The sequence below is a fragment of the Caloenas nicobarica genome, chromosome 1 (assembly GCF_036013445.1).
Source record: "Caloenas nicobarica isolate bCalNic1 chromosome 1, bCalNic1.hap1, whole genome shotgun sequence".
Lineage (NCBI taxonomy): Eukaryota > Metazoa > Chordata > Aves > Columbiformes > Columbidae > Caloenas > Caloenas nicobarica.
Window position 1 is genome coordinate 84,018,152 of NC_088245.1, and position 27,504 is coordinate 84,045,655.

The 27,504-nt window shown below is 40.2% G+C and overlaps 1 protein-coding gene across 1 annotated transcript; it reads right to left on the reverse strand.

The window, feature by feature from the left end:
- Window positions 1–8,551: 8,551 nt before the first annotated feature.
- On the reverse strand, window positions 8,552–16,412 carry LOC135996920 (killer cell lectin-like receptor subfamily F member 1). The gene is made up of 6 exons (XM_065649269.1): window positions 16,349–16,412; window positions 11,980–12,078; window positions 10,490–10,594; window positions 9,761–9,912; window positions 9,130–9,245; window positions 8,552–8,681 (listed from the first exon to the last, which is right to left on the reverse strand). Exons 1-6 carry the CDS (start codon window positions 16,410–16,412, stop codon window positions 8,552–8,554), a joined length of 666 nt encoding a protein of 221 aa, XP_065505341.1.
- Window positions 16,413–27,504: the final 11,092 nt, after the last annotated feature.

Here is a 27,504-nt window from a genome sequence, read left to right on the forward strand (position 1 = left end):
TGCAAAGCAGTATTCAGCACCTTGTGCCATAGAACAGGCAGCTCAGCCCAGGGTTCCAGCTGCATCGCGGTGCACATTTTGAAGAACTTGAAGGGCTGCTCTGACAACAAAATGGACCTTTCCACTTCCTGAAGGATGAGCTGCAACACAAACTCTTCCAAGCTAAATTGAGTGGATGCCATCAGTACATCTCCAGTTTGGGTTTTGATTCTAAACCCTGTGTCACAGCAGATCTTTTATGTATAATGCGGTGCAAGATCAGCACCCAGAAGACATGATCTGAACTAGGGCTACAACCAAAGGCACTTCCTGCCATAAATGAAAGTCTCTGCAGTGTTATCCCACAGTGCAGAAAAAAAAAGTAATCTAAACAGAGCAAACCCATTAATTTATCAATAAAAGGTGGGGGCTGGAAGAAAAAAAACCCAGAATGTCATTGCACCAGCATTGCCTGCAGATTGCAAGCTGAATACTTCCATATCGACAGCTTCACGTTCAGCAGGTAGGACTTGGACTAGGTGGGAAGAAAACAGCATTAGAAGCCTGTGAAATGGGTTTCTTCCCTATGCAGTGTTTGGGGTTTTTTGAGGGTCTTGTCAACAATTTGTATTTCAGGTTAGTTCCCAAAGATGTTGCTGTTCAGATTATTTATTCCATTTATAGTGCCATGTATGCCCTCAGATGCATTTTTCAATGCTGAGCAGTGGTGGGGTGAATATGTGGATGGAAGAATGTGCTCAGTCTCCTTAACAGTTTGGTGATGGCATGTCAGGAAGGAGCTAGTGAATACCCCTTCCAGCACACTGCCATATTGTCTTCTCTCCTTTCCTGCACCCTTGCACACCGAGTTAGTTTTCCTTCAAATGACTGAAACAGTGAGCCTGCTGGGACCACTTCCATAGGTGGCACGTTCTTGGTGATGTTATAAGGTATGTTCTGGTCTTCTGGAAGCCCCATATCTGTGACTTGGAGAGTGACTGGTAGGGAAAAAGTTACATATCTCTCTGCAGATCATACATCTAAACAACAGCATATAATTATTTGGACAACAGAGGATGTCTCTGCAAGGTGAGACATAACAGAGATGCTGGTACAGTTGCAGATCACCCCAGTGTGACCACAGCACTGTGACTGAGTGAACACATCCTGGTTCGATGCAAATACACTAACACAGCATGCTGGATACATCCCTGCAGCACAGTGCAGCACTGCACCATGTGGACTTACAGGTTGAAGCCTATTTGTGTAGACCTTCCGTGATGTGCTCTATTCTGCCATACAGACACAGCCCGCCTCCTGTCAGGTGGAGTAGAGCTCCTGTGTCTTATCCTCATGTATGAGCAAATGTGACCTTCTGGGTAGCTTTTTAACCTATGTGTCTAAAAGCACATAGCAAAGAAGGGCATGTCATTATTCCCAAGATGCAGTTGGAAGGACAAAAGTAAAAGCCTGGCCCAAGCTCATCCAGCAGGTCAACACCAGATGCTGGAAATTGCTCTGCACTCCTGTCCGTCAGCACAGCACCATTTTCAGTGGTCCAGGCTGACTATTGGCGTGTCACATATTTGCAGGTTGTTGCTTCACAAATTGTAAGACCTCAATCCAGATACATCAGTTGCCTTCTTCCTGTGTATTCTAGAGCTCTTTCTGTAAATGCACTCACATGTAGAGTTAGATGTTCCTTGGCCATTAATGTATTTATTTACTGTCACAGTTCTTTTTGGCAATAATTTTCTTTCTGCTTACAAAATTGGGAGCAAAGCTGCTGTAAAAGCCTGATCATCTCTAAGTTCTGTGGACTGAATAGACAAAAGGTGGCTAGACCACACACATCTTAATGTTCTTCTGGAAGATATTGGAATTAGTACCCATTAAGCAGCTTTACAATCATTTTAGATTTGCCACTGAGCTACATTTAAGTTAATATTCCTTATAGCTGTAGATGATAGGGACAAAAGCATCTATAAGAAGTAACAACATTGTTGAAACACAATATACATACTGTGTCGATGGTACATATGATAACCTGCCCCAGACTGCAGCAATGAGCAAGACTATGGGAGCATCTCACCTGAGTCTGGCAGTCTGAGTTAAGCCTCGGTTAGAGTAACTGTCTTACTGCCTCCTGCTGTTAAGTGAAAGCAGCTAGGCAGTCCAGGAGAAGATTCACAACATTCTAACTTGGTGTCTGAGATAAGAAGCCCCCTGGAACTACCTCTATCTCCATCAGTTACAAAGACAGTATCAGCTTGCAATGTAAATTCAAAGATACAACAGATGAGCGTATTCTCTGCAAGTATCTCTGGATGTGTTGCAATTGTTAGGGCAGAGATCTGGAACTGAGATGAAATCTGACTGAGATCTCATTGTGATTGGATAATTCTGCACCAGCAAATCAGGCAATGGGCTATTAGTGTTGAAAATCCCTTAGAAATAATAGAAAAGTATATACACATATATAATACATGTATATACTAGGTATTAAGCCTACAACAAACACTAGAACACCAAAAAAAGTGCCTGTAACTAAATATTTGAATACAGAAAACAATCACCATATTCCATGCAGTAAAACATGCTAAGCAAGAAGTGAGCAGTGTGCCCCTCTGGCAAGGAAAGCTACCTACATAAGGAAGGGTTGTGCTGGCAAGAGCGAGCATAGCTCTGAAGTGTTTATTTCACTTTGATCAACACAGTCATGAAGTCACAGCTGGAGTACCACATCTCCCTTTCACCATCGTATTTCAAGAGAGGTGTTGACAATCTGATGCAAACCCAGTGACAAGCCACTAAGGTGGTGAGGGGCTTCCAGAATCAGGGTCCAGACAGCCTGGGGAAGGGAATATTAAAGGGAAGAGGTATATTGCCACGATCTACCACTTGATGGGGAAGGGGGTATTCAGAAGTTGGAGTCAGACTCTTCTCAGATGCACAAAACAGGTAACAGGCACAAGCTGCAGTGCTGCAGAGGAAAAAATTCTTCCTTCATGAAGTGGTGCAGCACTGGAACATGTACCCAGAGAGACTGTGTGATTGCTGTCCTTGGCTAAAACCCACAGGGACAAGAGAGATGCCTGGAATGACATCACCCAGCTTTGAAGTTAGCTCTGCTATGGGCAGGAGGTTGGACTAGAGACTTCCAAAGGTCCCTTCTTCCCTGATTTATTTGATGGTTTTATGATTTTGTAATTACTTTTTTTTCCCCCTCTGGTAGTTTAAAGGAGCACAGAGGCCTATGGCCAACATCAAACTGCAGGGTAACTTTTGGGGCTCTACAGCCCTTACTACATGTTTTTCAGCCCAGTTTAGGGAAGAAATGAGAGTACAATGGACACTTCCTTCCACAAAACTTCTAGTGCTGTCTAGTGTTAATTGTTTACAAACACAGTTTGTATTTGTAAATATAAATTACATGGTTCCCCAAGGTGCAGAAACACAGCCATGAATGAATTTTTCTTGAGCATATAATTTCAAGATTCAAAAGAAAAATCTTTCTGTTACCGCTCTGTAGAGCACCAGTCTTTTTTCATCCTGGGACCAACTTACATGAAGCTAAGGGATTCGTTCCCAGCTTTCACTTGAGTAATTCTGTGGGAACTGGACACTGTGCTTTATAGAACTTCTTATAAGGACTAGCTAGGAATCCATGCCTTTTATATTTTTCATAAAATGCTGTATAACTTTTGAATAATATATTTTTGTCTAATAAAAGGAATAATCTTAAAATCCAGAATATAAGCAGTGATCGAAACGCCTTGAAAAAGAAGAATATAATACACAACCTTACCACATCCAGTATAAGGTAGTGGCCCAGTCCTCAGTCGCAGGAAGTCAAAGTCAACAGAACTATAGTGTACTGCCTGGGGTGGCACAGAACGGAGGGGAGAGGCTGAACTCAGCCCCTGGAGAAGTTGCAGCAGTAAAGCCTGGATCTTGGTTGGTTTTCTATGCAAGTTTAGCTCCTTAAAAAAACACCGTGTAAAACTTTGCAGGGGAAGAAACCTAGCAAGCTAACAGACTAACAGTTTGCTATGAACTAGAAGGCTGACTGCATGTCTTCTAGAGCTAGAAACTGATGACTGGGGAGAAAGTGCATGGTATTTCACAATGAAGAGCAGCTCACAGTGCTAAAGTCCTAGAGAATTCTAAAGAATCGGGACTCCTTAACCTACCTTTGTGTTTTCTGCCTAAACAACTACTGGTCAAGAATCTCAATTATGCCACATGTGTGGGAAAGCTGTTTCATATTCTTCTGGTTTACCTGGCACAGCCAAACTGGTTGCATTTCTGTTTGAAATGCCACGTACATAATGTTTCATAGTACAGATACTGACCAAAAGTTTGCAAAGTTTAAAGTCTTAACGCCAAAACTTTCCTGCAAAGAGATCAAGAGAGACAGCATATGGGCAATGTGGTCAGTGACACATAGGCTACGTCAAGAACTTCAGACTTCAAAAGCAAAGGCTTAAAAGCTGAAATAGGAGCCTGTTGAGTTAAAACACTGAGAAAGTAAAACTCTAGAAGGGACTGAAGCTGTAGAGTAACATTACACGCAAAGCAAGGCATGGACACAGCCCTTGCCAAAGCAACCTCTCGTGATGAGGATGACTTAGAGGATAGTGGTTAATGGTTTGATCAAGATAGTGACCCTTCCACAGAGAAGTAAAAGGCTAAAAGTTCACATGCCTCTGATGCTGAGGTGCTACGAGTGTTTGAAGTGAATCCTGTATCACCCATCACTACCTGGGTTACTATAAAAAAGAGAAGATAGACAAAAAGAAGAGAAAGAAAGAGAAATACACAACCAGACTCGGACTGAGTTGTCAGGGAAGAAATAGTGATTACTGCTCATCAGAGCTGAGAATAATTAAGAGTCTTGGCCCTAAAGGCAGGTCCTTTAAACAAAAAAACCCGTGTACTAAATGGCTTCTTAGTCAAATGCTGAAACTGGTTTAACCATGACTGATCAAGAGAATTCCTCTTGACCATCTGCTACAACTTCTGGGTGGACTGATAGAACAACTGACATAGTAAATGATCATTGTAAATGTATGCATCACATTGTATTATATACCTTAGCACAAGCCAAATGTAACAGGAGAAATGCATTTGTCATGGAAAAAGTTGTCAGCCTCTGCCCATAGTCTTCTAAACAACAGAGGCAGACAAGCCCCAAATTATGATCAGGTTGCATTTGAACAGTTGTTGTGTATGGCCTAGCCCCAGGACATTAAACACAGTGTCGTGGTTGAATTGCGGGGTGACAATAAAACCATGGCAGATGTATCGTTAACCTCCTCTCCCCGCTTTCCCCTTCAGCCCCTCCCTCTCCCCCCTTCCCACTAAGGACAGGAGATTGGGAGGCAAAGAAGGACAGAGAGAAGAGAGTTGGAAAAATTAAAAATGTTTTACTAATGCTACCAATAAAAATAGAGAAAATAATACAAAATACACAAAACCAATCTTGAAAGTCCCGGCAGCTGCTCCGGCAGATGTAGGGCTGGCACCCGAAGTCCTGGGCCGGACTCTGCAGCCAACCGGAGCTGGATTCAGGCTGTCACTGGGCCTCAGTTCGCAGGGACAACTCGCAAGGTCCTCTCCCAGTGTGGGCCATAAGGAAAAAGTGACGAGATCCTTGTGATCCCCCACTTTTATATGAAGTATGATGTGAATGGGATGGAATACTTTAGTTGGTCAGTTTTTTGGTCACTTGTTTCAGTTCACTGCTCTCGCGGGATGTGCATCCATCCTTATCAATGACCTCGCATTCCCTTGCTGTGTCTACCAAAACATGTATCTAACTTTCAGGAAAACTGCAGTTAGTAAGAAGACTTTAGCTGACAGGGAAATTCACTAAAAGAGAAACTTGGTTTTTAGCAAAACCAGGACATACAGCTACAAAGCAGGAAAAGAATCTTAGCAAGAACTTAGACAACACTGGGATGCACCCAAAACAAGGAATTACAACAGCTGTGCTAGGAAGAGTCTGGAGGAGTACAGTTATCGACTACCAACTACCCCACTGCAAAAGGAGCTCCACAGTAGAGAACCAGCTGAAAAACTGAGGGAAACTTTCGTTTTTCAAGCCATGGTTAGTGATGATACTTGCATTGAACGGGTGGTTAAAGTAAAGAAAATGCCCATGCTTAACATAACAATCTAGCTTAAGCAACAAACAGTGAATCAGACTGAGCAGTGAGATAACCATTGCTTAGGCAGAATGAGCAAAAGGGATCCAGCAAGCAAGGAGAATTATGAGAAATGAGAAAAGGGGGTAATAACACACAGGAATTAGTCCAGCCTGTAACATTTGCTAACAGTGGACTGCAACAGTGAAACAGGAGGAGAAGGGTAAGTGTGAAGCAGTGTTAGTAGGAGTGCCCAATGTTGTATGGACCTTGCATATGGAAAAGCAAGGAAGGACACAAAAAGAGTAGTACAGAAGAACAAGTAATACATTTCAGCCCTTAGGATACTGCCACTTATAGATTGCATTGGTTTGCATTAGCTGGTTTTGCTTTCTTTTTATTGTTATATATGTATATATGAAGTGGAAAAGGTATAATACTGATGAGTTTTAGTCTATTCCCGTGGCTGGAGCTAAAATCAAGACAATTACATTCATCTATGAATCATGAAGAAAAACTGAACCGATTGTGAAGTGTTCCCATCTCCAAGCAAGGGAAACCCCATTTCTCTCAGTAAGGATGTGCATGCCTCCCATTAATAACAGTGCTCATGATCACTAATATATGATATTTATATATGCAACATAAGTATACATGGATGTGATGCTGTGTATTTATAAAACAAAATAGTTTAAGTGCTACAAAAAGCAAAGCTTAATCAATTAAGTGTAGAAATAATTACAACAGTAAATTTTATTTTAGAAGAATGTATGCTATTACATATACATTTACAACATTGGGGCTGGGGAGGCTGTATATTTTTGTATTGTTATATATGGTGCCAGAGATATAAAACAGCTATGTAAATGTGAATGCTTCTGGGCCAGATAGAAAACAGATTACTGTGAAAACTAGAATTTCCTCAATTACAGAAATACAAAAAAACCCCTAAAAACATCACAACATAAGAGTATGACAGACAAATATGTACCAATTTTATGAAAAAGACTCTTTATTATCAAAGAGTTAGCTAGATAATATTAGAAGTATAACACCATTGCAATTTTGTGTCCATCGAGTGGTCACAAATTATTGTAAATTATCTCATTGTGTATAATTTACCTGACAATAGCTGTCTAAGTAAGGTAATGTCTGCTGAAGGATTTGGTTTTAATTACATTGTACCTATAAAAGCAACACTCAGCTTATAGGAATCATTGCAATTGTATGCTATGTTATGCTCAATTGGGAATTGCCAAGCAACTTTCAACAATTTTCAAACAATTGCCAGAAATGCTAAAGCACCCCACTCTTACACCTGAAGTCTGACACGTGGTATAGAAGCCACAAAGGGAGAGGTTACTGTACACCAAACAAATCACCGGGTAATAATACCACAGTCCAAAATGCAGCAGAAGTGCCTCTCAGAGTGATCTTCCTCAAATAGAAGAGTTTGGAACTTGGTCTTACATCCTAGAGTCATCATTTTAATCATTATACTGATTTCTCTTAGCTATAAAAATCAAATGTTAAGTATATTATGCTTATACAATGAAGAACTATAGATTACTTTCAGACCTGTACAAGTTATCTCAAGGTAAGATCAGTCAGAAAAAAGCAAATGTCGCTGAGATCTGCTGCCTTATCCTGATCAGTAGCTTCAAGATGGAGAAGGGCTGCAACATCCATTTTTGACTCGTAAAAAGTGTCTGTGAAGTGGGCTAACAGCAGGAGGGGTTATATCCCTGTAGTCCCATAAATATGATTTTGCCATTTCTAGCATACTAATAGAACAAAGTCATCATATCAGGCGACTAAATCTCACATCCAAATTGAAGAAGTATTGACAGGTTTCTTAAGTGCCAAATTCTGAACAACGTGCCAACACTGAATTATGTACATGAAATTAAACTTCTTTGAAAAAATACTAGATCTTGATTTTCTCTCGTGTAGAGCTATACTGTCGTCCCATATTGGACCTCCAGTGATGAGATCTGCAGGCCTGTTTAATTGCGTAGCGCTGATTATCACCTCTTCGCCTGAAATAGGTAGCAGCAGCAACTTTCTACCTGCTGTAAGATCTAGTTGCCAGGCTGGTAAAAAAACCTCTCATTTTAACTCTGGTTTACACAACTCTCAGATGCTATAGGCTACTTAAAATTAGTAAGCTGCTTATTTTAATAGCTCTAAAGGGCAGTGCATCAGCATGCACAGAAACACATAGATTTTATAGTTTCATCATGAAAAAGAATAGAGACACAAGCCTGAAATCTTCCTGGACTTTAATCACAAATAGAATCAGAATGCATTGATTCATCACAATTCAGGTCAACAATTTCCCTTTTATTTTACATCAGTTATCCTACCCACTGTAAAGTGATGTAAACCTTCAAAAACCCTATTCACTTTCACTTTACAATATCTTAGATACTCAGATGAACTGCACGCTTCTTGCAAATCCACTTGTATAGGGACTGGCAGCTATCAGCATGTATTTCTGCCAATTTATAGGCAGCACATTTTTCTTCTTTCGTCCTTCCTTTTATTGTAAAACTGCAAGAGACAAACAACATACAAATATGAAGATCACTGAAAAAATTTGCTTGCATATGGAAAGAGTGAAACTACAAAGACTGCATTTTTTTTATCTTTATGCTGTAATTTTTTTATTCTCTGACATAGAGACAGTTTTACTGGTTTAGCAAGCTTCACCCTTTCTCTGTTTCCCTACTTGTTATGCAGATAGGAGTAAAAAGCTTACACAGCATAGGTACCTCCTAATAGTCCATTTTCTGAGACCCATCAAGGAATTTAACTTTTCAACTGCATGTTTTGATCAGAATTCTGTACCAAGAAAAATCAGAATAGACTGAGCTGCCTAACTGGAGTATCTGATATCTTACTACTACTTTTTCATGGTCTAATGGCTGAACGGCCCAGGCCCAATGAGTGAAGAACGCGTCACGGAAGCCAACACAGCTTAACTCCAGAATGAACCTACCCGTGCCCTGGACGTTTGGGATTGTTGAGCCATACCCATCTTCCTTCCTCCTCATCAAAGCTTAATCCAATCCAAACAAAGCCAATGTTTTTATCCTTCAGTTTGTTTAAGAAATCCTAGAGAGAGAGATGTCTTTGAACTCATAATAATGACACTTCATAAAACTCCAGCACCAGTAGTGCATAGTGGTAATTAATATTTTAAAACCAGCAAGGTTTTCATGCCCAAAGATTCCAGAGAATGTTTCCAAGAAATTGACAAGGGAAAAAAAAAAAATAACCACCACATGGAAATTAGTTCAGATTCTCAACTACACCCAGTACTGTGGCTAATGATGGTAAACGGAGCAACCAAGGAGCTAACCTTTGGCTCCTTGCTGCCCCCAGGCCCATTCCACTAGCACATTTTAGACGACCATCAGGCTGATCTGAATTGCAGGAGTTGAAGCTGTCTCTCTTTTTGCCCTCTACAAAGAAGTGAGGTGATCGTTTTGCCAGCTCATCCTCCTGGGTGCTCTAGAAGTGACTGTCTGAACCTGGTCACCTTTAAACAAAATGAGGAGCATAAAAGAGACATTCACAAAGTATGAGTAAAAAGAATATTTAAACTACAGAGTACCTTACAAGCTTACCATTTCAGTCTTATCTTCTATAATCAGGAGCTCAGATTTTTTTTCTGAGCAATACTTTCTACTGTTCTCCCAGGTGTCACAAGTTTCTGAGTAGTAATAACATCTCCCGTAACGCAGCTTCCAGCCAATAGGGCAGAGTTCACATCTGGAGTCTGTGAAGAGTTTGGGGTGAAGAGATTTTTCTCGCTTTTTTTTTTTTTTTTTTACAACTGATATCATTATTGTTGGCTCCTGCTTTTTCTGTGGCTTTCGAATAAGAGAATAAAGCTTTAAACCAGGGGTGAGGGAGAAATCGTGATGGTATAGCTTACTTTAAGAAAGTACGTTGTCCCTGCTTTACAGTGGTAATAAGGATAGTAATTCTTTGATTAGGGATCACTCTGTGCCTTGAAGTATTTCAGAACTCTAGATAATTGTACTAAATATTTTACATAATAATTGGAGCAAAAGCCATGGATAAAATCCCAGCTCTGCTGGGAGCAGTAAAATTCTGTGATATCCATGGAAAATAACAGACTTTCAGTAACCCTGGTCCACTTGTATTTTTTGCTTAAACTAAAATTTTCAAGGATGGAACTCTAAAATAAATCATTTTATACATCTTTATCAGTATAAACATGCTTATTCTGGTATCTAAAGGTCAATTTCTTTGTGCAGGTGTTTTTATATTAATCTTTTCAGCAGCTTCAAACCATTTATGCTACTATGAGTGAGACTTTATTTCCTTACCATTTGCATGCGTGCACAAGCTTTCTTTCAATGTAGTCAGTAAGTTGTTGTCACTTTCAGAAAGATTTTCTCTGGGCTTCTGCATGTCATTTGATAGCAAGTCACCTGGACAAAAATCTCCAACATTTTAATGTAAAGCTCACAGTGAACTGTACAGAAACCCCATAGTATTTTTGCATGGATAATAATAGCAGTTATAAGTGGAAACTCAGATCGCTCGTGTGTCCTTCCAGCTCTCCTGTAAATGGTAGGTGGAGAGCTGAGCATCCAAATCATATACATTAAATAAACACGAGGTGACTGACTTCACAAAGATAGTGTAGAGCCCATTATGATCATACTTTTGACAACATGGTATGCAACAGTTGTCTTTCAAATAACATGGTTGTTCATTTGGTTTTCCAGTTCCTGAAATTGGTATTGAGCTTATTTCAGAAAAGAATGGCTTGATGTGAGACGGCAGGACTTGCATCCAGAGAAAGGGAGAGCAGCTGAGTCTGCAGGGTACCTCTGCCCAGAAGGGCTTCTGAATTCTCATTTTTTCCTGTGTTCTCAAGTGATTTTGATGTGCAAAGTGATTTTGATGTCCAGAAGTAGGCTGAACATCGGGACTACCAGGCCAAGGTATTCTAAAGGCAGAAACTAAAATTAGACTCCTTGATCAATATTCAGATGTTTGTTGATGGCAACCTAAAAACTGTTCAACTTGTTTTACCAGGGCAACTGCAACTATTTCTCTCTGATCTCTAAGTTTAGATGCTCAGGGATAGTGGCACACATCTGGGATGGATAGCTAAGTTCTGTATGTACATGATCAACGCTGGCAGTGACCCAGTGCTTATGCACAAATTCTCTGGGCAATGCAAAGGACACTTTTATAAGCTTAGAGGCACACATTTTTACTTCTGTTTAGAGAGGTCTTTTCCAACTATGTGTACCATCTTCCAGCCTCCTATCTCACCCATCCCTGAAGTCCATTTCACATTCCTGTTGTACATGCCAGGGGGGACTGGCTGAGACTTAAGGTAAGCAAAACAGGGCATCAGGAGGTGAAGACTGGCTGTGAGGGTGAGGAGGAGACTGCAGGGGTTCCAGTTGTACCAAATACCTGGAGTAACTTCTTTTTCATTGCTTAAAGAGTTTTTCCAAACTGATGAATGGATTCTCTGGCTAGAAACCTTGGTGGTTTGTTCAGTTTTGGAAAGGAATAGGAGGGACTCTCAGAGTGGGGGACTGGACAGTGAGGAAGACTCCAGCCCTCTTCATACAGCCCAAACATGCAATGGTCCTCTGAAAGCCACTGACCTTCTGCAGATCCGCAGCCCCAAAATGACAGCGACTCACTCTCACATTCATCAGAAACACAACAGTAGGAAGCATGAGTGGTCTTGTTACCTTATCAAAACAGTTTGCAAAACTTGTTTAAGTTAAGGATAGATATCTGTCCATTTCACAGGAATTAAAGCAAAACATTTCACTTGGTCACTTACACTGCTGAATTAAGGTGATCACAGCTCCAAGAAATACAACATTCAGAAATCCTGAGAAAGCAGCAAAATACTGCAAGCCTGAACACTTAGAGGGAAATTCTGCAAGAAATAAGAGAGTTTTACAAACGCAGCAAGAATTGATACCCAGACCATAAATCTGGGTTTCTCTAGACATCTTTCAGACAGAATGCCCACCCCTGTCACTTTGCTGTGTGCTTTGTCACAGTTGCTTTTTCCCTTCTGATTGCCTCTTGCATATCAAGTGGTTCTTGCTTCTAATAAACTTTCAGCTATGAAAACTTTTGGGGGGGTTTGATTTTCTCATGCTGTCTTCGCTGTTTGCCAGTTCATTTGAGGTTTTGCATGGCTACTGAACAATTTCTGCTTCTCCAGAGCAAGGGAATGTCACTTGCAGATATCATGAAGATTGTTAGATATCACAGTAAACACTTAACAAACTTTGCTAAAGAAAACCTCACAAACTTAGTGAAAAAGGAAGAACTGAAGTTTTTAACAGTTGCAGAGAAAGAGATGTATACAACAGGTAAGAAAAAAAATTAGGTTCTAGGGCTATGAATACCAACACCTTCAATCAAGAAAGGATGAGTAGATTATCTGAAAATTAAACTCTGTAACTCCAGAACTCACTAATTAATTTTATCACCTATACACTGGATGCCAAGTTAAAGGCCTTTAGAAAAGTGCACATTATAATTTGGAGATTTTTTTTTTTAAATTGAGTCCTCGATGTTTGGTCCAATGGTTGGACTCGATAATCTTGAGAGACTTTTCCAACCAAAATGATCCTATTATTCTATAATTGTATGTTCAGCCAATCCCACCTGGAAAATTACTATAAGGTGTTTGAAAAATTAAGTAGCAGTGTGTTATACAGGTCTCCTTTGCAGACTGGATGCTTTATTAAGGTTAGTGAATAAAGATGCAAAAACGAGCTCCCTTGTAACTCAAAGAAATTCTCTTTCCTCCTATAGTTGCTAAGAGGTAGCCTGAGAGCAAGGAAAAGAAGAAAAAGAACATGCTGGCTAGTCTCAACAATGAGAGAAGCCATGGGAAGGACAATGTGAACCCATGGTGGTTAATTTAATTTAATAATTAGTATCAGAAAAGCCTGGAAATGCACAGTAATGGTGACTCTTTCTTCTCAATATTGCTCAACAAACTTCAAATTTATTCTTGTAGGACTGTCACTCTCCTGCCATACCACTTCCTAGTGAAACCCGCTGCTTCCATTTGCTCACTGACTTTATTTCAAGATTTCTACATATCTTGACATAGAACCACAGAACTATGTAGGCTGTAAGGAATGTCAGGAGGTCATCCAGCCCAGACTCCTGCTTAAGATGGGTCAGGTTATAGCAGGTTTCTCAAAGCTTAATCCAGCCAATTTCTAAATATCTCCAGGGATGAGGATTCCACAGCCTTTCCAGGCTCTTGTCCTAGTGTTTGACCATTGTCAAGGTAAGAAAAATTTTCTTGTATCAAATTGTAATTTTCCATGTTCCAACTTGTGTCTTTCAATGTGCACTTTCAAGAAGAGTTTAGTTTTGTCTTCTCTATGCCCTCCATTCAGTAGTCAAAGAGAAAGGTAAAACTCCCTTTGGCCTTCTCAGGGCTGCACAAAGCCAATTGTCTCGGCCTCTCCTCTTGCATCACTTCTCTAACTCACCCACTATCTCAGGAGTCCTCCACTGGACTCGTTCCAGCAGGTTGTCAGCATGTTCTTGGAATGGGTAGTGATACAGTTAATGTAGGCTAAAATACAGCAAAGATCTTTAAAATAACTGAGACATAAAAGATGTTCTATAGTACCTCACAAGATTCCTTGGAGCAGCGAGGACAATAGTTAGCTGTTGCCCAGCTATGCAGGAAATGTCATGTTAGTCTTCCTTCCTAGATTTCTAAGATTAGTGTTTTCAGGAAATACTTTGCGAATATTCTTCTAGAAAGACCATGGCATTATACACCGTTTTCTTTGTACAAACTTAACATGATGGGAAAAAAAAAAAAAGTTTTACATGTGAACCTTCTGTGAGTTAGGACCGAGGAATGAAGTCAGAGAATAACAGAAGGATGACTTTTTGTTTCATGGAAATGGCTGTTCTTGAAAGAGAAAAAGGGTACCAAAATACTATACCTTGTAGAGAGCTTGTCCTCTAGTAAATAAGATCAGGAAGTACCCCATGGAAGTATCATTTTGTCAAATGCTGGTGGTCCAGATTGGATGTGAATCAGCTGTTTGAAAAGTGCTCTGCCTCTACACTATTATTTCAAAAATGTAATACATGGAGCTGTATTTCAAATCATGAAATGACTCAAACTTTTTGCCACATGATAAATTCATTTCCACTAATACTTTCACTTCATTTCTCATTTCTAGTTATGACCATTTTGCACAGAGGTCAAACATCTTTTTTCCTCATTTGTCTATTTGTCTATTCAATCATACTTACTTGGGAAATTTTGTATCTGAGACGAGTCATCTTTAAATATTCAAACAGCTAATCTCCACTGTTTTTGTATTGCTACCCTATTTAGATGGCAAATATATGTAAACAGAATGCAATAGTTTTTGCTAGCTACACAACATATTATGGTTAAGCATCTGTGTGTGTGTGTGTGTTCATTCTTCCTTTGGGTGATAAGCATTGATTTGACACAAAAAAGGCAATTAGGATATCTGGGGTCTAATCTTAACTCTGCCATGATTTGCACGATGGCAGGCAAAACAGTAACCCTGACTTGTGTAAATACTCAGATTAGCCCTCAGCTACCCAGAGTGAGCTCTAGCAGAAGCAGTGCCGCCGTGCTGATGGCACAGCTTGGGCTTACAGTTCAGCGCTTGCCCGGCTTCTCAAGACGGCTCTGCAGCTTGCACCACTGGCAAGGCCAGGTGGGACTGCAAGGGGGAAGGGGAGCTCTGCATTGTGGTCTTCCTTCTGTGCCATATCAACTGGCACAGCTATTGTGCTAGATCATGCCAACGAAGCATTGCGACCATTTCTAACGACTCCAGTGAGTGCACTTCTGTATCCTGTGTGTTTATCATGCTGCCATGACTGGTCTGTGCTGGTCAAAAGCTATCACTCACACACCTTTCACTACCAGTAAAGACTCAGCTTACAGTGCATTGTTTAACAAGATCAATGAAAGTGCTGTTCTCTTCATTTGCTTACCCGAAGTTTTTCTGCTGCCCTGTCGTGTCATGCTACCCAGTCACACAAGAAGATGATGAAGACAGAGCATTTTAAACCCAGCTTTGCAACTCTATGCTCTGCATGTTTGTGATCACATACTATTCTGTATGTGTGCCATGTAAGCTTTGTCTGACTTTCTGCTTCTTTTATATGGAAATATTCAATCTATTCCATTACAGTAGTGTTTTTGTGCACTTTGATAAATGTTTTAAAGCCCACTGAAAATTCTTAGTTAAATAAATATTAGCTTTTATGATCAATTTTCTTATTTTTTTCCCCTCAATTTTTCTGGTTCTGTACTTTTATTGCTGTTGGGAACAGGCTCTCAGCTAAGTTGTAATAATAGGCGAACTGGCACAATTTACATCAAAATTGCACACAATTTACCCTGTCATATGGAGTAACTTGCTTTTTTTTGTTAAAAGTTGTTCTTACATAAATGTGCAGTCAGGATTTCTCAGGAACTGATCATCATAGCTAATTAACTGCTTGAAAACTGGATGACTAATTGCTCTGAGGACTTGGTATTTATGATCTGAAAAGCTCTTCCCTGGGACACTTAAAAGAAATAAAGGTTATCAAGGGTGAGCTATATGATATATGCCCTCCAGCGTATAGCTTTGTACTTTCTCCCTTATTGCTCCTGACACTTTCAACAAAGCCCTCAGAAGTTGTTGAAAAAGCTTACTGGACAGTAAGTTACTGTCACACAGTTTTCATTGAAATTATTCTTAAATTCTTCTTAGCTGTGATTCCTGAAAAGAAACAAACAAACAAAGGCAAACCAAAAAACTCAGCCAAAAAGTCTGCAGAAAACTTAAACGGCTAATTAGCTATTAACCACTGACAAACTTGCTGACAACTACTGCCTCATGTTTTCCTTGTATGTCTCAATCTCCCAGTCTCCATTTTGTACTGGTCCGTCAGCACCAGTACTCCAAGCCTAGTGATACAATCAGTACTGCATTTTATCTACTATCCATCATATTTCTCTGTAAACTGTCATACGCCATTGACAACGTCAGTAATACCAACTAAAATTTTGGTAGATTTGGGGGTTTTAATGAAAACTGAAATATATCTGAATATAGCTGGAGAGATTCGTTATTTACAGAACAAGTCTGAAGTCATAGCATGAATGCTTATATGCTCACCTGCATTGGAGTTCTTCTTCCTTGCTTTGAAATGAAGTTCTGTGTAACCTTCTTCATTCTCCATCTTAAGGTCTTTTTATCACTTCTTCCTATTGAAGACCATTTGACTGTTAATGTCAAACTAGGTCATGGCAAATGCTTCAAATAAATGTGATAAACAGGAAGGGGACAGTGGATGGCTATTTGTGGTTTTAGCTGAAGCCATGCAATAGGCGGACTGCAAAAAGGAAATTAACAGTACAAACTTTGCAGACAAGTGAACTCTTTTTCTCTTCTTTTTTGCTTCCTATGCCTTTCTCTGACCAACTCCAGACCATTCTAACAGATACTTCTAAGATGGCATTTTTCCAATGCAATACCACAGTCCTCGAGTACAGCCTTCCAATGCACATGCACTCCTGAATATGAGAGAGTAGACTTGAGCCCCTCAAGCCCATTTCACTGGTTTGTTGGACTTTTCTCTCTTACTTTACATTGAAATCAGCTGTGTCAACTTCTGTGTTTTTCTCAAATGCTGGGAATTGCTTCTTGCTTTACTTACAGAAGATTGTGTGCATATGTCTCATTAAATAGGTGGAAAAGGCATGTATTGATCCTTGGTTTTGCTTTGTGCCTGTCCACTTGAGCAACTGTTGATAGATTTGAGCAATTTAATGCCTTTCTTTAAATAGACACTTGTGTGGCATGGAACTACTGAAGCAGATCTCTTCAAACCTTACAGCTCACAAAATTTCTGTTGCACCTCAAAGGGAAAATTCCGAGATTTTGTATCAGCAAATAGTTGTTTACTTTTAAATTACTATGCAAGGTCCTTTAAAAAAAAAATAAGCTGGAGGTTCTAGCAAGTTCTTGGTGATCTTTTAAGAGCTAGTCTGGAATATTTCTTTCTGGAAATTGAGGTTTCAGTAGAAAATTGAAAGGGTTTGTGGGGGTTTTTGTCTGAAATTGTTATAATGATTTCTGGCTGCTATCAAATTCACCAAGTTTCACAAAAGTTTTCTTTGGGTCAAGACTACGTCGTGGTTTCACCTGTAATGTGTCTATATAGTGTCTGGTGGTGATATATCATGGGAGACATAGACTGTCATGTTACTAGCTGTAGTCTGCAATTAAATATCTAGTGTCCTAAACACTTATCTCAGTTTGGAGGAACATAAATGCATCCAGACCACTAGACAGAAATTATTCCCTGATTTCTTAAAGAAAACCTCTTTGATTATTAGAAATTGCCATTTAGGCTTGGAAACCAAAGTATCTTTACCTCAGCTTTACATCGTGGCTAGTACCAGAAAGCCAGGGTCAAGCTGTATGCAGTACAATCACAAACAACAAATAAAAGTTATCTCCAGAGAAGTGTTTCAAACTCAAACACACTACCTGGAGCTGATGGATCAGTATGAAACAAAAGACACTGAGTGACCAACATATATATTCTATTTCTACAAGGTGGCAGTACTTACCATGCAGCATCACAATGGTAAATGACCCTCTTGTACCCAGTGCAGACAAATCCTTGCAGTGTTACCAGCCTTCTGAGTAATTTTCTCAGAAGATGCTTGGAAGGCAAAGTTTGAATATGGAGTTTTTAACTGTTTCTAGAACAGCCCTGGAATGATTTATATGCTCTGAGCTATAGCTTTTATCTTCACCAGATGGAACAGCTGGTCAAATAAAAGACATGACAAGTCCAAACAAGCCCTGCCTCACTTAACACGCTTAGATTGTTCTGCATCCATCCCCACAGTGGATATGTGGGACTTAGAGGACCCATGTTGGAGCAGGTTTAGCCTGGAGGACTGCAGCCCATGGAGGACCAACGCTGGAGAAAGGGAACAGTGTAAGAGGAAGGAGCAGTAAAGAGGAGCTATTATGGCCTGAACCCACAGCCCATGTCCCCTGTGCTGCTCAGTGTGGTGGGCGATGAGGGCGGTGAAGTCAGGAATAAAGCAGTGAAGTTAAGCCTGGGAAGAGGGAGCAGGAGGAAGGTGTTACTTTAATATTTTTGTCTTTGTTTCTCACCACTATCCAAATCTATTCTAATTTGCAATAAATAATTAACTTTCCCCAAGTCGAGCCTGTTTCGCTCATGATGGTAACTGGTAAGTGATCTCCCTGCCGTTATCATGACCCACACACTTTTTCGTCTTATTTTCTCTCCTGTCCTGTTGAAGAGTGGGAATAAGGGAGAGGCTGGGTGCATGTCTGGCAGCCAGCCAAGGTCAACCCACCACAATCATCTTACCAGTCTATATTATTTTTATTTTTTAATTTTTTTTCTTATATATTTGCTAAGCTGTGTAAAACTCTAGTAAATCAAAGGCAGTGGGTCCAGTGATTGTCTCAGGACGCTCTTAAAAATATTGGCAAGAGATCACCTATGGGAATGACAGAAATTGATTGACATGTGGATTATCCTCTGCACAGGAAAAAAACCAGTTTTTAAAAGTCATGTATCTGGTAAATAAAATGTTCAGATATTATAGTCTTCTGTTTCACTTCTACTAGATCCCCTTTACACTCCTGAATTAGTTTTCAAAATTTGGAGTAAAAGCGAAAATATGTTCCTATATCTACATATAAAGATTGCTGAAAACCCACGCAAGGAAAGGAAAAACAGTCTTTCAGGCTAAAAGGGATAACAGCTGTGGCGGATGCACTCGACTCCCGTCCAGCCAAACCAGCAGCAGTTTGGCGCAGGCTCCAGAGGAGGTAAAGGCCTGAGCCGCGGCCAGGCCAAGAGCTCCTTCCAGGAGACCCACAGGGAAACAGAGCAGCACACTGAACACTGATGAGTTGTGGGTGCAAGGAGTCTCATGCAGACCTTTCCCGCTGTGTGCTATTTGACTACGAGTCAACCACTTTATTCTATAAATATGACAGCCTGGGTGAGCCCACTTCAAGCTCTCCCTGCTAAACAAGTGAGCTGTATGGCAATGGTTTTACTACTCACAGGTCAGCAGATGAGCCCAATTCAAGTTCAATATTAATCATTTAGCTTAAGTAGATGCACACCAAATGTTGTGGATTATTTAGAGATGTACGGTTGTGTGATTTTTAATATACTCCTTGATTCATGTTACTTGGTAGACTAGATTTGCTAAGATTTTAAGCTCACATTTACCAAAAGCAACTGCAGACTATACCAAACGCCTGCAAGATAAAGTCTAGCTTGTATTTTGCTGGGAAAAATGGAACTGACTGGAAAAAAAACAATCCAAGGCTAACGCAGAGACATTACAGACATCTGCAAAGCGGGGCCTATTTTGTACTTCACTGAGAAGAAATGATTTATCCAGACAAAACGGCACCTTCAAGGATATGGACCAAAAATAATGTCTACAACTGAAAAAAACAAAGGCCCATGTGGAGTCAGAGAAAAAGAGTCCAACAGGAAGCAAAGGACCTGGTGGTGAAATTTTGCTATTGGACTGGATCTTGGTGTGAATGATCTGTAACAATATAAAAGTTTGTAGTTTTCTATGCTTGGGTGTACCTCTACACAGGTACCCAGCTTGAGCCAGCCCTTCTGCTATTTTACTCCATTACATCTTATATTTTCCTAGGAATTTTGTCTTCTGAATGTCTGCTCTGCATACAGTTATTAGGTGCCTGAAAGTTTGCTGTTGGAGTTCTAAAATACAGACTCCAGAGCGAATGGTTATCAGGGAGAGAAGAATCCTGACAGTTTGCACTGCAACAGGTACGTGCCTCACCTGAAAGTTTGCCCCCAGAGCCCCAGGACACAGACTCCAGAGTGAACGGTTAGCAGGGAGGGAAGACGGGTACGGACACCTGGAGAGAAGGTCAGCAGCATTCAGCTTGGCATATTTCTGCCATGCAGTAAATAATAGAGCGAACCCACCACCAAACTCTTTTAAGCCACGCTTCTCTTTAAGAAACCTAGACATTGTTCTGCAGTAAGCAGAACCCTAAATTACTTTCCCATGACAACAGCCCACCCTTAAATTAAGGAAGTAATTGGTGCATATATGCAGTACACATCCTATAACGATGCAGCTAATTAACATGCATAATGAATCCTATGTAGCAGCAAAACATTAAACTTTAAGCAGCCCTTCTTGTTACAGTATTTTCATGAATTTGACACAATTCTAACAAGGATGGCATTATTATTAATTTTGTGTGCTGCAGCAATGTTGTCCTGGAACAGTGAGTACCATATAAGTGCATGACAAAATGGTGATTTTACTGTGTCAAAGCTTATTAGCTACTTCTACAAAAAGGTATGCCAAGGAGATGGATACACAAGGAAAATGGAGGAGCATGGAAGACACAAGAAGGGTAAACCGATAATGCTGTGGGTGGTGATCTCATAGCAATATCTGCCGATCTATTACTGAGGTTTTAGTTCCACACTAGCAGAAGGCAACATTGGGAAAGTACTAGAGGAAAGTCAAGGAGAAAAGTATTTACAGGCAGTGTCTTCCAGTTGTGGCTGAGGCTGGAGGTAAAAACACAGAGCTGTTTATTAAATAAGTCAGTAAGTTAAGTTCAAGGTTGTTCACAGGTTGGCAGTAGAACCTGATACCAGTGTTGCAGGGATGAAGGTAAGAGGCAGTCACAAGCCTTGAAAATGTAGATCACTGTATCAACAGAAGGAATTTAGCCCCAAACACCAAGCCAGGAGAGCAATCCATGAAAATGTAGGAATAATTTATTGTTGCGATTGAGACATACAAATGACATAGACCAAGTTCTTAAGTACAAACAGCAGTATCCATTTATTGCCACAAATGCCTTTTTATATAGTCTTTACTAGCTCAAGTGTCTTTTTGCTATTGGTTACAGGCTGTATTAGTAACATATCATTGGCTAATTTTGCTATCGTCAATGTTACTCTTTTACTCCCTTCTTTCTCACGGGTACATCTTAGTATCTCCAGATACTCCTTTGCTCCCATCTTTCTCACAGGTACACCTTAATATCTTCAAAGCCAATCTCTGTTCCCATACCCTCCGTCAGGGAATCCACGGATCCACCGTAGTCCCCCACACTTTATATTTAAACATGACTGTCCACATGGAGTTTTTTGAGAATGTGTGAAATGTGTGAGAATATGAAAACACGACAAGGCAAAACAAGAGATTGAGGAGCAGCTGGCAAGAAATACAAAAAAACATGAAACCCCTCTTCTTCAGGAGCAGGGAACCTGCCAAAAGGTCTGTAAGGAAATAGATGATCAGCTTATAGATAAGGGCACAGAGTAGCATAGAAAGAAAAAAAAAAATCAATGCTTTTTTGCACGTGCGTTTATTGTGGTGGAACTTGTGGAGGTTCCCATACTGGAGTCTTCTTCATGAGCAACACATGAGAGGCCGTGTCTCAGTTTAGAAGATCAGTGCAAGAGGTTATCAAACAAACCAGCGAAATTAATAGGCCCAAATGGCTAAGGTCAGATGTTTTTCACCCAAGACTCCTAAAGGAACTCAACAAACAGACAGCCAAGGTGCTAAGAGTGGTATGCAAATTACTTAGGAATTTCCTGGTTTCAAAAGGTGAGTCTAGTTTTCAAGGGTCTCAAAGGAGATCTGGAGTACTTCCAGTCAATAAATCTGATCTTTATACTGGAAAATAAACAATCACACAACCAAACCAAACCAAAACAACAACAAAACCAAAAAACCAAAACAAAAAACCACACACACACAAAAAACCCACCACCACCAAAACACAGCATCCAAAATCCCAAACTCAAATTAAAAAAAAAATGTTTTCATGTGGCTAAATATGTTCTCTAGTGAAAGATATTTAGAGGGAAATCATGTCTCACACATCCAAGGGTATTTCTTGAAGAATAATTCAGAACTCCAAAAGTTCGATTATTTTCTCTCTGCAAAGGAAAATCTCCACAGCAGGAGATTTTAGTGTTGATCGGTTTTGACTTGAAAAGACACGATGTCTTTCAATAATCTAAACTAGCTTCACTATAAAAATGGGCATTGTACCAGCTTTCAGTTTCCTGTCTCATTTTCTCCATTTGCAAAAGGGTTAAAATTAAAAGTTATAGACCTGCTCTAATAGTATTCTGATCTCCACCAGGAAAACAATGAAACAACCCCCCAGTCCAGACCTTTGGAGTGTCAATTATGCTCTTTGTCTTTACCTACTTTTTTTTAATGCATGCACTCCAAGGTACTGAATTTCTGTGAGGTGTTCTTGAGTCCACAACTCTTACTACAGGATTTCTTTTTTTCCATAATGAAAGCACATGACTTTTTTAAACATTATTCATTATGTGCTTTCTTCAACCCACTACATTTGCAAAAGAAGAATCTGATTTTAACATCCCTTCTTCTTTGCAGTGAAATTACATATGAAAACAGAATTGAATACTGCCTGTCAGGGCAGGGTATTAATTTAAGGCTTCTTTCCAAATAAAGGGTTGATTAAATCAGTTTGCATGATCTTCTATTAGCAAATACTGTAGCAGTCTTCTGAGTCATGTCTTCTTGTCTGCCTTCTCAGCCCTTTCTTGTTCCATTTATCTCATGGTTACATTTTTTAAAAAAGAAAAAATTAAATTTAAAACATGCAGCTAGTTACAAGAGCTGATTTTTTTTTGGCTCAAATTGTCCACAGTCATAAGACTTCCAGAAGGAGCAATGGCAGGTTGCAACCAGAGGTAGCACTCTGAAACTGGAGAGACAAATCTGAGGGAGAACAGGGACATGAGTCGTCTGGACCGCAGCTCCCAGAGTGTCCAGAGAGATCAAGCAGATATTCTTTGACATCAAATTGAGAAGCAAACCACTTTGACCTTGGGATACTTGTTTATTTGTATCAGTGAAATTTAGGCAGTATTTATTAAAGAATTTTTTTTCTTCGTCAGAATGCTTCTTCTTCCTCAGAAAGTTGTGAGCTGATTGAGGTCTATCATTGCAGCTCTTAGAGACTAGAACAGCAATATGCTCAAAGTCAGTGTTTCCATTATATCTAAAGGGAATAAGAGTAAAGAAATGGACATGTTGCACAGTATACTAAGAAAAAAATTATATCCTCTTATGTTGTAAATAGGCTTTGGCTAATTAGATTTAAGAGTCTCAGCAAAATGTTACTATTTGTTTAGCTTTTTGTATTATCAGAAAATAAATACAAATGAGATTTTAATGTTTAGGTTCACAATAGTTAACAAGTTTCTATTTATAATTACCAATAGAGTATTTCTGTGCAATGAGCCAATACATCCAGTTGTAGTTTTTCCAGAAAAAAAAAGGGTGGAAATGTTACCTGCACTATGTATTCAGCATGCATAAAGCAGTGTGTAGTTATGTAAAAGTACTCATACACCCAAAAGATCTGCAGTAAGACTTTGAGGGCAAGCCTAATTCTAAATTTTCCTATCTTCTATGTGCAAATTTCTCAACACTGGTTAGTACTATTTTTATGCTCTTGTACAATTTCATAGCTTTTTGTAAGAGAAGCAAACCCTTCAAGCTCTGTCTCCTCCCATACAACTCCTCTGTGAAACTATGAGAGATTCTTCCTCTGAGCATTGTCAGATCTGATCTTTCTGCGTGTCAGCCTCTAGTATAGGCAGCTAGTACCAGTCCTCATCCTGGAATTAAAATGCTCCTTCATATCTTATTAAAATTATCACAAATGACAGAATATAAATGCTTATGGTCAATCGCTGATATTTAGTCACACACTAAAATGTTACTACAACATATAGACATTTCATTGAAAGGGGAATTTTCCCAGCATTGAAATTTTCAGTAAACCCAAGGTTTGCTACTTTACAAGTTTGCTGCATAATTCTTTGCATTTCATTAATTGACTTACTGAGTTAGGGCCTAAGAGATTACTCCTATACAGAACAATTCAGAAATATGGCTAATAGAGCTGATTGGGAACTAAGTTTTTTAGAAAGGGAACATTCCATGGACACTTCCAAAATTGCTTTTTTTTCCCCTTCTAATTCAGCTAGCTTTGGTTGTTAACGGAAGTCTCAGACAAGTGTGTTGTCTTTTCTTAATACCACCACCCCCAGAAATACAAGTGAGTTCCCCAGCGTGCGTGTTACTTAATATGTAGAATAAAGCTTCACACAGGAATTCACAAATCCTCTGCTGAGATTTACAATCAATTTTAATTATAAATGTAATTTGTGTGTTTGTTCATGAGTTATGATGTTTGCATCTAGTCTTTGAAACTCAGAAATTTTATTATGAAGTACCCAAGGGTGGATAACAAGTGCTTCTCGATCTGACCAATTTAACTCAAGGAAAATGAAAAATATATTTAAAATAAGAATTTATTTTTTGGCAGCACTGGCAGCATGCATAAGTTGTCAGTTCTCTAATGTGGTGACCACATTGTGGTGATCACATTGCCTATACTGAATTCACAGCTCACACAGAATCACAGAATCACTTAATTGCTTTTGATGGAATTAATCTGTGTCAGGTTTCCTGTAAGAAAAAGCCAGTCTCAGTACTGTTGTGTTGAGGCTATCATCCTACACTGCAGATTTCTTTGAAGAATAAAGTGTTTCTTCTGGTTTGGGCAACAGTTAACACGATGTACAGATGCACTGTTCCTGTGTTTACGTAGAGGTCTGAAGCATCAGATCAGTGATGGGATGTGACTTCTGGTAAGTTATGCACTTTACTCTCCTAAACACTGACTGCAGACTGTAAATCTCTGTATTTATTTCCAGCTGGGGAGCTGGGGTTCCCGATGTGATTCTGGGGATTGAGGCCACAGTCAAATGTGCCTCTGCTCTTGACGTTTTTGAAGAGAGGGAGTCCTGCACATCACATGTGATGTTTTGTACAGTTGAGCAGTCTACAGAGAGAAGCAGCCTCAGCACTTGAACAAAGCTTCTTCAGGTCTAGCTTTGGACAAAACACAAAGAAGACAGATCTTTCTAACATTTTCCCCAACAGACTACATATTTTCTTTGTGACTATATTAGGAACTAATAACAGACACCCTGTGGTAGCTAGACTGGCAGGCTTCATGGGTAACCTGAAGTCCAAAACAGGCTCTGTGTGTCCACACTGTGCAGGTGAGTTCAGACTGATTACATTTCCCAATTCTGCTCTGTGGCAGATTACCTTAGGGTCTTTCTGGGAAGTATTTTTGAGATGACATTGCCATGTCTTTTAATGGATTAAAATAAAAGGTCTCCTTGCCTGCAAAACTACAGCCTCCTAATATTTTCTCTAAATCTGAGGAATGCTTTACTCGTATTTTCAGCTGTTAGAAGGAAGACTAAATGATTTGCATGCAGTCTCTTTGCTTTGCTGCTGATGTCTGAAAGACAGAGAAGACACAAAGGTGCAGCTATGAATGGGGCAGTCATTTGAACCCTGAAGCAAAAGGCACAGCTGAGGTGGTGGTCCACAATGCCTTTGGCTGGAGCAAGGAAGCAGCACAGATAGCAAGTTTAGAACACAGTGTAGAGAAACTGAGGAAACCTCTGCCACAGTACTCACATTGGTGGCCTTCTACAGCTGTCAGACCAGCAGATGTAGATGTTTGGCAATGCAGGGAAGAGCTGGGAACTGGTGATCACAAACTCGTGATCACAAACTGGTGATCACAAACTACTGTTACTTTGACTAAATCACAGAATCGCAGAATCACAGAATGTTAGGGATTGGAAGGGACATCAAAAGATCATCCAGTCCAATCCCCCTGCCAGAGCAGGAACACCCAGATGAGGCTACACAGGAAGGCGTCCAGGCGGGTTTGAAATGTCTCCAGAGAAGGAGACTCCACAACCTCCCTGGGCAGCCTGTTCCAGTGCCGCATCACCCTCACTGAGAAGAAGTTTCTTCTCAAATTTAAGTGGAACCTCCTGTGTTCCAGCTTGAACCCATTACCCCTTGTCTTACTGTTGGTTGTCACTGAGAAGAGCCTGGCTCCATCCTCATGACACTCACTCTTTACATATTTATAAACATTAATGAGGTCACTCCTCAGTCTCCTCTTCTCCAAGCTAAAGAGCCCCAGCTCCCTCAGCCTTTCCTCATAAGGGAGATGCTCGACTCCCTTAATCATCTTCATTGCCCTACGCTGGACTCTCTCCAGCAGTTCCCTGTCTTTCTTGAACTGGGGGGCCCAGAACTGGACACAATATTCCAGATGAGGTCTCACCAGGGCAGAGTAGAGGGGAAGGAGAACCTCTCTCGACCTGCTAACCACCCCCCTTCTCATACACCCCAGGATGCCATTGGCCTTCCTGGCCACAAGGGCACAGTGCTGGCTCATGGTCATCCTGCTGTCCACCAGGACCCCCAGGTCCCTTTCCCCTACACTGCTCTCTAATAGGTCATTCCCCAACCTATACGGGAACCTGGGGTTGTTCCTGCCCAGATGTAAGACTCTGCACTTTCCCTTGTTATATTTTATTAAATTTTCCCCCGCCCAACTCTCCAGCCTGTCCAGATCTCGCTGGATGGCAGCACAGCCTTCTGGCGTGTCGGCCACTCCTCCCAGCTTGGTGTCATCAGCAAACTTGCTGATAGTACACTCGATTCCCTCATCCAAGTCATTGATGAATATACTGTATAGTACTGGCCCCAGAACTGACCCTTGAGGCACTCCACTAGATATAGGCCTCCAACCAGACTCTGCCCCATTGGTACCAAATCCATTTGGTATCCCATTTCATTCTCCCAGCTATAAAGCCAGACTCCAATTTCTAGATGCTGAAATATTCTGCTAGGTCAATGATGTCTCCCATAAACGCTAAAAATGTGATGAAAATCCTGAACCACAAGAACTCAGAGTTTCTTAATATGCAATTGGTGGAGACTTTTTGCAATGTTTGGGCTTTATGCACAAGAAACATCTTTACATGCCTAAAAACAACAAAGTTTTTAGCAGACCTGAGTGGCTTGATATCACTCAGGTGTGTTGGAAAAATGCACTCATTTAACTCTGCAATGTAGTAACATTTATTTTTGTAAATATTTTAACGGTATTGTGCACATTGTTGCAGTGCAATACGTAGCAAAACCACATTTCTCAAAATTCAACTTCAAAATACATTTCATGTAAATTAAGATCAAAATTCCTGTAAGTGGCATTGGCATCATGTAAAGAAGCAGGAAGCTACCTAGAGATTTTATGATACAGATCAAAGGACAGTAAAGGTGCTTTAATAGAATGTAGATGCTCTCATA